This window comes from Nanorana parkeri, unplaced genomic scaffold (assembly GCF_000935625.1).
Source record: "Nanorana parkeri isolate BGI_ZX_2015 unplaced genomic scaffold, ASM93562v1 scaffold46, whole genome shotgun sequence".
In the NCBI taxonomy this organism is placed as follows: Eukaryota; Metazoa; Chordata; class Amphibia; order Anura; family Dicroglossidae; genus Nanorana; species Nanorana parkeri.
Window position 1 is genome coordinate 605,013 of NW_017306314.1, and position 10,700 is coordinate 615,712.

At 44.2% G+C, this 10,700-nt stretch overlaps 1 protein-coding gene across 2 annotated transcripts in view; it reads right to left on the reverse strand.

Annotated features, from left to right (window-relative positions):
• Window positions 1-10,700, reverse strand: part of GALNT2 (polypeptide N-acetylgalactosaminyltransferase 2) — an 89,150-nt gene that overhangs the window by 56,253 nt on the left and 22,197 nt on the right. For both annotated transcript variants that reach the window (XM_018573277.1, XM_018573270.1), the window contains one exon: window positions 523-676. In XM_018573277.1, the coding sequence (XP_018428779.1) occupies window positions 523-676 (154 nt within the window). The remainder of the gene's footprint in view (window positions 1-522; window positions 677-10,700) is intronic.

Consider the following 10,700-nt stretch of genomic DNA (forward strand, 5'->3'; position numbering starts at 1 on the left):
GGTTGAAGGGCAAGAGCCGGGGGGGGGGGGGGGAGGGGGCAGATTGGTGGGGGTAACTCCATTTTCCTAAAGTGGATAAAACAGAAATAAAGTCATGTAAACTTAAAAATAAATGTAAAATTAAAGAGGAATAAATACACTGAATACTATCATTGCTTTAATTCGGAAAACTGTATGCAATCAATACAATACTTTTTATAGTATTATAGGGAACAGCTTACAAGGAACACCCCGGTCAGGTGATTTTTTTTCCCCCCAACTTTGTCCCTTTGATATTTCCTTTCACCTGCTGTGCTGAATACACAACAGGAAATGAGAGGTTGTCACCAGAACAAGTGTCTTCATTGGAAGATTCCCCCACTATTAGTGATCAGATGACAACTCAAAAATATTCCCTCACTTTCAGCCCCCAAGATAATGGTCAGTAGGATAAATTGAGTGTCTCTCCCTAGTATGGAAGTAGCCAGCACTGAAACCCTGACAAAGTTTGTGACCAACATACAAAAAAATATATATACATACTGGTCATGTCTTGTATCAGGAACACTTCTGTCCATGCGCAATTTGTCACTTTCCAGTTGATTAAATTTATTACGTGCATAAGCATCTTGACCAGGTCGCACTACAGTGACTCCAACATAAGCATCTTGGTCGAAGTCCTGCCACCGTACCTTACCTAAAAATAAAAAATAAATCAATCATTCAATTGTTTGGTTTAACAAAACAAGCGAAAAAGAACATTATGGACGTGCAAATAAAATTCAGATTCTATTGCAAGCTCTAGTGGTGGATTAACTGAGGAATAATAAACCAATTAAACCTTCAGTTAAAATTGTCTAAACACATTCCTGGTGCATTAAAATAAAAAAGGTGTTCAATGTCTTACAGTTAGTTTTCTTTCTAAGCAGCTACAGCCCGAGTAGAAAAGCCTGACCCCAGCCAGTCCTGCTGCCAAGCAGGACCCTTACTCTCTATTGGTAAACAGAAATCCTCCTGCAGAGGCCAATATGCACCCTGCCGAGTCAAAGTCAGAGCACTCCACAACCAGCAGGGAGCATGAACTTTGCTGATTGCAGAGCTATAGGTCTGATTCAGCCGGGGGTCTGTTGGATCTCTGCAGAGAGGCCACTGCTCCCCCACAAAGAGGATCCCACTGACTTTTTTTACTCAGGCTGTACCTGTTTTACAAAAAAGTAATTGTAAAAGAGTGAACACCTTTGGTTCTGAAAGCTCAGTATATTGCGAGGTACAGCTCCTGGTATACTGAGACCGCCGCAGCCGGGACGGATCCCGACAATGCTGTCGAGATCCGCCTAGCTGCGTAAGTGACAGCTGGCTCTGCCTATCCAGAGGCACAACCAGCTGTACCTGCCCCCTCCCGTTCCTCCAGTTAGCTAGGGTTGCCACCTGTCCAGGATTCACCCGGACAGTTCGGGTTTTGAATGCTGTGTCCAGGTTTCATGGCAGCTGAGACTTGGGACACATGATGTCAGACAGACAGGGGCAACCAAAATTAAGATAGGGGCTATCGGCCCCCCAGTAAAAATAGTCTCAACTTTCATATTTACACATGAATGAGTGACGTTATTTACATAAGAATAAGCCACGACTCATTCTCCCCAAAAAATGTCCGTGCGTCGCTAGAGTGTTCGGGTTTCGCTGGAAGAAAAGGTGGCAACCCTACAGTTAGCGCTGGAGGATCAGAGCGGGGGGGGATCCCTGCGGGGAGCCACTGTCTGCAGGGAGATGATCGAGAAGTGAGCGAGCGACTGTATGTGTTCACTCACTTCCCGATCTATTGAGCTGACGTGTGACAGTTTCATTATCACACGTTGGCTCAAAATATGAGGATGAGTGATTTTCACTCAACTCATAGTTCTCCTTTAAGTTTCAATTAGTCAATTAGTCTCCAAGTATAAAGAGTTCTCAATATGTAATTTTGTTCTGCAAACTTAAAATCAACCCCTTCCTACACACAAATTACTATAAACGCAGGTATTTTGCCTCCAGACATTTCAGGTAAGTACACCTTAAGTTTTTGTAGGCAGTTGCTATGTGGTCTCTCTGTCCTTACTATGTTCTGGCTGCTTCTATTTTCTATTAAATAAATGGAAAAGGCCCAAACATAAGTTTGCACACATTCTGGTGCCTTGAGAATTACAAATTCCTTTATCTGATATCATAAGGCAATGTAGCAGCCCATCCCAACCCTGTCATACAAAAAGTAAATTATTAAAGTTTTGAAAACGGACGCTTACATTTAATCTTAGGGCTCAGTCACACTAGATGCAGTGCGTTCCGCCCGATTTTTGCAGGAACGCACTGCCTCACTTTTTAGTGGGGTAGGAGGGGGCGTGGTGGGCCATTCAAGTGAATGGCGCCGTAGCCACGCCCTCCGGCCGCAATGCGATCCGTCGCACGCCATCCGAACCTGTGCGGTGCAATCAAAATGCTACAAGCATTTGAATGGCCCGCCACGCCCCCTCCTGCCCCACTAAAAAGCGAGCCGGCCGCAATGCGAGGCAGTGCGTTCCGGCCAAAATCGGGCCGGAATGCACTGCATCTAGTGTGACTGAGCCCTTTAACCCAAAATAAAGATCCTGTATGCTTCTCATCAGAAGAGATGTAAAAACAATTCACACATCATGTGCCAGTTTAATTATTTTTTCTATTACCCAAAAGCTCAGATAACTCACATCAGAGGCATAAACACCAACAAAAGGTCTAGCCGCGTTAGTTATTTTCTTTGTTTTAATGCCATATTAATGATGCCTCAGCCTACCAGCATCCCTCTTCTTTGTACTCCCAACAATCATGAACCTGACAGACAAAGCAATTTAAAAGATAGATGACATACCTAGAACTGCCATTGCAGAATTGCATTATCGGTTTATCTTTGTATGTAACTGATGAGAAAATGTAAGATGCTGAATACAAAAACACTGGTACAAACCACTTCTAAATATCCCTTTAGACCTCTAAAGGGGGGCTTATTAGTTGCAATCATGCACTATCAGTTAAAACAACGCACAGATCCCCTGCTGGTCTGAGCAATACAGAACGGATGGATGTCACCGTAACCGAACTTACCAGGCCTATAGGGAGTTGGATGTAAAGGAACATGCGTCCATTTACATTAGATTATCCTCAAACCATCAATATTAGGTCTGCAAAAACCTGGAACTCAGTTACCTTTTTTTCTTTACAGACCAAGGCAGTCAGGATAATCAGATGTAAATGGACCTACAGACGTCTGTTTAGATCTGGCTGTCCATAAACTAAAGGTGCCCACACACCCTGCGATAATGGTACGGTAATTGCGGGAAATCCCACAATCGTACGATTATCGCAAGGTGTGGAAGGCGTGCGACCGTTTCTACTGTACGGTCGCACGACTTTTATCTTAGGAACAGGTTCGAAACCCCGCCGAGAATCGTACGATGTTCGGCGGGTGTGTGGCATGTTCGTAAGATAAATGCCGCAAGGGCTGGTTTGCGCAAGTGCACACTGCCCGCTCAGCGTTGCGGTTACCGGAAAGCCCGCCCCTCAGCGTGGCGGGCTTGCGATTATCGCAAGTATGATCTGCCTGTCCAAGATAGGCAGATCGTATGTTTTTTTAATTACCGTACAACCATCGCAAGACAAATGTCTTGCAATGGTTGTAAGGTCTGTGGCCAGCATAACATTGGGCTTCCGATCAGATCCACCTGAAAAACTGATTGGCGGACCTGATCGGACTACCTATCTCAAAGGGGGCCTTAAACACGTTTTGAGGTTTAGATATACTTGCGTTGGATACAACGGGGAATGATTAAAACGTGTCAGATTATTGTTTATCCCTCTAGGTTAAGTTAGGGAGATTTCTATTCACTATTCAACAAGGATAAAGAAGACATCTCTACAAAGTGAAAGAATACCCCTTAGTCTCCAGAACAGGTGTTTCCATGGAAAGCACAGACAGCAATACAAGTCTGATATATGTGCAACCCTTCACCACATCACATTTGGCTTTAGATACACTAAAAATCCTTCGTCGAATCACATCAGAGTATTTACCATCTTCACCAAAAACATGCCACTGTCTAAGAAAAATATAGAATTTAACAAAACAAGCATTATTGATGGCCTACAAACTCCCCCTTATTGGGCTGGAGTCTACAGTATACAGCAACTAATCTACATAGACCACGAAAGGAGCACTGCTTATAGACCTTTAAAATCATGAAAATCCCCCCCAGAAAAATATTTGATTCCACAAGACACACATACCCTTTAAAAAGAACCCCTCGGTGCAACCCATGTTAGGAATTGACCCATCAAAACTCATGGAGGGGAATTGATCAAAACTGGAGCAGACAAAATCTGGAGCAGCTGTGCATGGCAACCAATCAGATTCCATGCACAACCCCTCTAGATTTTGTCTGCTCCAGTTTTGATCAATTCCCTTCATAATGTCTCTAATATACAACTACAAGTGTGGTTGTTTGGAATGTGGGCCTTGCCCTCATTCAAGGACACCAGAACCACGAGGTCAAAAACAAAGCAAAGAAATCAATATGCCAGCTATAATTATGGAGTATATATAGTGTATATGTAAACCTGTAGATGGACTACACAAAAAAAGTACACAAAAAGTACAGACTTTTCAGAACAAAATTGACAAACAGTTCACAAAAGTCCTTGGTCTAAACCAACAGCTGTAAGCACACTTGTTAGATAATCCAAAAAAAATATGGGTGGAATAGATCAAAACTGGAGCAGACAAGAACTGGAGCAGATGTGCATGGCAACCAATCAGCTTCTCTCTTCCGTTTGTTCAGTTAAGATTTGAAAATTAAAGAATGGTTACCATGCACAGCTGCTCCAGTTTTTTATCAATTCCCCCCTATGTGTTTTCAGATCTCACACAGCATGCATGCTATAGAAAATTTACAATTTTAAGATAGGATTCCCACTACTGGACAGCAGAGTTCAAAGATATACAAAAAGTCAATGATGTCAATTGTATATATCCAAATGTATATGTACATACGGCAATATATATTTGGAAAATCTTCTAGAATCTTAATTCGATATCCTCATCAGGACTTAAACCTAGTCCTCCTTGTTATCATACATTTGTATATTCATAGACATCCCCATTCACGCATCCCATGTTGGCCCCGCCCCAGATACCATGGAGACCAGGACGCAATAAGTCAGGATCTACACAACCCATTGTACACCACAGGGAGATCCCAGTACATAGCAGGAACATGTATGACAACACAGAACTCACTGAAAACAAATACATATATTGTTCCCCGCCAGGTTTCTTACTATGCAATTAAGGGGAGATTCAAAGCAGCAAGTAATACGATGACTGGTTAGATGAAGTGAACACAGCTTCATGTGCTAGCTAAAATCCTGCTTTTCCCTTTTCTTTCCTGGCAAATGATTTTAAGTGAACACAGCTTCACTTTATTTGCCATCACTCAATTTGAAAAAGAACATACACCGATTAGCCATAACATTATGACCACCTGCCTAATATAGAGTAGGTCGCCCATTTGCCACCAAAACAGCCCTGATCGATCGAGGTATGGACTCCACTAGACCTCTGAAGCTATGCTGTGCTCTCTTGCACCAAGCCATCAGTAGCAGATCCTTTAATTCCTGTAAGTGGCGAGGTGGGGCCTCCATAGAGCTGACTTGTTTTTCCAGCACATCCCACAGATGCTCGAATGGACTGATATCTAGAGAATGTGCAGACTAACTCAACACCTCAAACTTGTTGTGTTGCTCAAATCATTCTTGAACCATTTTTCCAGTGTTGCAGGGTGCATTATCCTGCTGAAAGAGGTCACTGCCATCAGTGAATATCATTTCCATGAAGGGGTGTACTTGGTCAGCAACAATGTTTAGGTCGCTGGTACGTATCAAAGTAACAGCCACATAAATGGCAGGACCCAGGTTTCCCAGCAGAACATTGCCTCCACCAGCTTGCCTTCTTCACAAAGTGTATCCTGGTGGCATCTCTCCCTTCGGTGAGTGACATACGCACACTATCATCCACATGATGTAAAAGAAACCGTGATTTATCAGACCAGGCCACCTTCCCACATTGCTTTGTGCTCCAGTTCTGATGCTCATGTGCCCATTGTAAGCGCATTTGGCGGTGGACATAGGTCAGCATGGGTACCCTGACCAGTCTGCAGCTACACAACCCCATTCGCAACAAGCTGCAATGCACTGTGTGTTCAGACACCCTTCAAATGGGAACCAGCATGAACTATTTCAGCAATTTAAGCTACAGTAGCTCTTCTATTGGATCAGCCTTCACTCCCCACGTGAATCAATGAGCCTTGACCACCCATTACCCTGTCACCGATTTACTAGTTTTCCTTCCTTGGACCACTTTTGGTAGTTCCTAACCACTGCAGATCGCTCAAATCCTCACACTCGCCCATTTTTTGCTGCTTCCAACACATCAACTTCAGAGACAAAATGTTCACTTGCTGCCTAACATACCCAACGGACTTCCAGGTACCATTGTAACCAGATAATCAGTGTAATTCACGTCACCTCTCAGTGGTCATAATGTTATGGCTTATTAGTGTGTATATTTTTTTTTAGGTGAGCAGCCACTGCTCCTTTAGTAAATCAAACCTAGAGTGCATCTTTATTTCTATTTGGCATGCAATTGCAGCCATGCACTTTTATGTAATAGGAAAGGCATTCTTAATTACTTGTTTCATTCCTCAGCTGTTAAACTATTATTGAAAGCAGCAGACAACACACAAGTTTTAAATCTAGACAGGAGTAACCATCTCAAAAAAGGTGCCCATACACCTTGCGATCGTACGATAATCGCGGGAAATCCTGCGATTGTACGATAATCGGCAGGTGTAAGGAAGGCGTGCGACCGTTTCTACTGTACGGTTGCACGTCTTTTGTCTAATGAGCATGTTTAATCGTACGATTGTCGGCGGGTTTGTGGCATGCTCGTAAGACAAATGCCAAATGGGCCAGTGTGCGCAAGCGCACACTGCCCGTTCAGCATTGCAGTCAGCGGAAGCCCGCCCCGTAGCGGGGCGGGCTTTTGATGATCGCAAGTACGATCTGCCTGTCCAAGATGGGCAGATTGTACAAGCTTTTAATTAGCTTGCAACCATCGCAAGACAAAAAAGTCTTGTTGTGATGGTTGTAAGGTGCATGGGTACTTTAAAGGAGAACTATGGGGTCAGTGTTTTTCCCCATAGTTCTCCTTAGGGTAACGGGAGGACACAAACTAGCGTCCTCCCGTTACCCTAAGCTCAGTATACCGCGAGCTACAGCTCGCGGTATACTGAGACGCCGCAGCCGGAGCGGATCCCGACGTAGATGACGGGATCCGCCCAGCTGCGTGAGTGACAGCTGGCTCTGCCTATCTAGAGGCAGAGCCAGCTGTACCCGCCCCCTCCCCCGTCCGTTCCGCCAGTCAGCGCTGGCAGATCGGAGCGGGGAGAGGGGAATCCAGCCCCTCCCCCTGTCACGGCAGAGAGCCGTGACAGGATCGAGAGGTGAGCGAACCCGGTATGTGTTCGCTCACCTCCCGATCTACTGAGCCGACCTGTGACAGTCTCATTGTCACAGGTCGGCTAGAACTATGAGGTGAGTGGAAATCACTCATCTCATAGTTCTCCTTTAACCAGCTCTCATTCTCTTAAAATCTATCAAAACCTTAAAATGCTGCCAGCGCTGTATACAGTCCTGAGAATAAAAAAAAAAAAAAACACAAGCACTACTGACCGGACTTTGCAAAGGCAGATGCAGTAAACATTTACGGGGCTATTCACAAAAGGGTGAAGGGTTTGGAGAAGACAGAAAAAGTGAACAAGATTCTAGGACAACATAGCTGATAAAATTCTCCAATTCAGCTCACTTTCCAGCTCAGCTATGTTGTCCTAGATTGTTCACTTCTCCTGCATTCTCCAAACTCTTCACCCTTTTGTGAATAACTCTGTTAGAGCATGATGACCTAACATGAGAACCGGTACCAGACAGCCTGTTTGTGAAGCCCGTCTCCCTCACCTGAAAAGGTTTACTAAAAAAAGGCTCAATCCAGCAAGGCAGGAACTGCCCGAGCTACGGCTCGTCTCGCCAGACCTGCAATACTCTGATGAGTCACACAGCATAGGATAAGCAGTTCCATGTAGCAATTACATAAAATAAATATTAGATCCCTTAATTGTGTGCACTATTTCCTAAAAGCATATGACCAATTTTGAAGCCAAATTGGAATAAAACCTATATGTATATTTGTTACATGTTCTCATTCACATAGCACAACCTCTTTTTTTTATTAATTGCTGCTTGCATATTCCATGCCCGGTGTTGTGAATGAAAAGTCGCTCTGTATGGCATTTTGCTCTGGAATGCAAGGGGGGCTGAGCAGGATAATGTTAACAGAATTAACTCTGCGTGTACTGTGCTGGCAGAATCACATCATTTGTAAACTAGATTTCAACATTGTCCTAACAAAGGGTTAAATATATCGAAGCATTGTATGTTAATGAGGGGAAACTCAGCCAGTCCCTAGTCTTTCTATGGTCAGAGTTTCCGGTCACTTGGGAAAAAGGGAGAGAAGCTCCCAAAAGCCTGCTACACAGACATCTAAAAAGGTATAAGGTAAGAAATATATTTAAAAGGTATGCTGTGTGAATGGGAAGACAAACATATTGTGGGGATCTATTGCTCCTTTATACTAGGGGAAAGTAACATAGAAATACTTACCTTATTCTTATACGGTACTTACGTTAATCTGTGGTCCCAAAACAACCAGGGCTCCTCTTCGTGTAGACCTTCTTGTGGACCAGGAACGTGCGGTCAGGGGAGGCAGGCAGGTTGGACCAATGGCGCTTTGCCATTGGTCCAAGCCATCCACAGAGCTCACGCCTCTAACACAGAGTAGGGGGCTGTGACAGCTCTTGCCTCACCAAGTTAGGTTACACTAGTAGAGGCAGAGCCTCACCTAGTATTATAAAGGAAAAAAAGGTGTCAGCTTCAAGTCTGAAGCTGACAGCTTTTTCTCCATTCAGTGCGGCTTGTTGCAGGTTACACACCAGGGAAATCCTCCCCGCTGTGTAACCTGTCATTGATGGAGCGCTGCCTGTTAATTACAGGCAGCACTGCATCCGGCTTTTGACAGGTAGTTAGGTTACATAGCAGCAGGCTTCCCCACTGCTTTGTGTAACCTAACTTGGTGAGGCAAGAGCTGTCACAGCCCCCTACTCTGTGAGCTCTGTGGATGGCTTGGACCAATGACAAAGCGCCATTGGTCCAAACTGCCCAATCAAAAAAAAAAAAAGAAAACCCACTGAGGCCATGGGGGCCGATGCCTCAGCCGTGAGGGACAGGGAGGCTCCTCCCTTCCTCCGCCACACAGCTTGATTACCAAACTGGGGATTAATTGTATGCAATTAATTGTATGCTGTTTGGCCAGCTCGATGCCGATTGGCCTGGAAGCCGTCTTCCTGGGAGGCGGGTCATTACTCGCCACCCAGCTTCTTGATCGCACTGGAAGCTGTCTCCATGTTCCCCTACGGCACTGCCAGTCAGAGGAAATCTCCCTATGACCGAAAGTTTCGTTATCGGGGGAAGGTATCGGAGCATTTGGGCGAGTACGAGTACTCGCCCAAATAATCGGTACATTCCTAGATGATATATATCTATATAGAGATAGATATCTATCTATCTCTATATAGATATCTATATATAATTTTTGTATTTGTTTTTAAAGTGACATTAAAAGGCTAATTCCCCCTCCCCCTCCCAATGTTAGTGTAAGGACTTGCTTTAAATTATGCCTATTAATCCGATTATCTTCTTCTTTAGTGTAGTTTTCAGCTGTCCCTCCAGCGCTGGTGCGCCGAGTCCAGCGCTGACTCCTCTGTCCTCCTCTTCTCTCATGTCCCACGGTGTCTGTGCTGGTGCACGCAGCTCCATAGACCTTGTGTCTCTCCTAGTCTCCCGGCCGAACAATTAAAGTGCGCATGCGCCCGCCCCAAGATCCTTTGCGGCTGCCCTAGACTCTTCAGATGTTCAGACGGGAACGTGCGGCGAATACACAGGTAAGTTTAAACCGGTTTGAAAGGGTTTTTTTTTAAGTTTTTGCATACAATCGACTGCTTGCTAGCAGTAGATATATGCAAAAACACGCTGGGGGTTTATTAACCCTTTGACTTGCAAAATTAGTGTATGCAGAAGTGACATCATTATTAACCAGTTGACATCCATGGTGTTAAACCCCCTTCCCATCCAGGCCATTTTTCAATATTCAGCGCTGCGCTACTTTGACTGACATTTATTCCGTCATGCAGCGCTGTACTGAAATGAATTTTATACCCTTTTTTGGGGACAGATAGAGCTTTCTTTTGGTGGTATTTATTCACCATTGGGGTTTTTATTTTTTACTATATTAAAAGGAAAAATTACCGAAATAAAAAAAAAAAACAGTTTCCCCTATATTAAATGATAAAAACATTTATTATTACCCAATTTTTTGGTAAAATATAAAAGACGGGGTCACGTCGGGTAAAAAGACACCAAACATGTCAAGCCTTAAAATTGCGTGCGCACGCAAAACCTAAAAAAACGATAATACCCAAAATTGGCCCTAGGCGACGCTTTAAAAGCTGTTACCGCTCATCAGTTTAGTGTTATCAGTGATTGATGGCCCT